Genomic DNA, 292 nt, shown 5'->3' with positions numbered 1-292 from the left:
GGGGGGGGTCTGGCACTGACCCTCCTGCTCCGGCAGGTTGTTCACTGTTTTCCCCCAGACCAAGACCTACTTCCCCCACTTTGACCTGACGCCTGGCTCCGACCAGATCCGTGGCCACGGCACGAAAGTGCTGAACGCCCTGGGCGAAGCTGTCAATAACCTGGGCAACCTCAGCCAGGCCCTGTCTGAGCTCAGCAACCTGCACGCCTACAACCTGCGTGTCGACCCCGTCAACTTCAAGGCAGGCAGGGGACGGGGGATGGGGAACAGAGGATGGGGGGACAAGGGACAG

At 63.0% G+C, this 292-nt stretch overlaps 1 protein-coding gene across 1 annotated transcript in view; it reads left to right on the top strand.

Annotated features, from left to right (window-relative positions):
• Positions 1 to 40: 40 nt before the first annotated feature.
• LOC104494182 (hemoglobin subunit alpha-D-like) overlaps positions 41 to 292 on the top strand; it is a gene marked incomplete at its 5' end in the record, with an annotated part of 581 nt that continues 329 nt past the window's right edge. Inside the window, one exon of the mRNA XM_010136983.1 lies at positions 41 to 250. Coding sequence (XP_010135285.1) covers positions 41 to 250 — 210 coding nt within the window. The remainder of the gene's footprint in view (positions 251 to 292) is intronic.

Source organism: Buceros rhinoceros, unplaced genomic scaffold (assembly GCF_000710305.1).
Source record: "Buceros rhinoceros silvestris isolate BGI_N320 unplaced genomic scaffold, ASM71030v1 scaffold41375, whole genome shotgun sequence".
Taxonomy (NCBI): domain Eukaryota; kingdom Metazoa; phylum Chordata; class Aves; order Bucerotiformes; family Bucerotidae; genus Buceros; species Buceros rhinoceros.
This window is presented reverse-complemented; position numbering and strand designations above follow the sequence as displayed.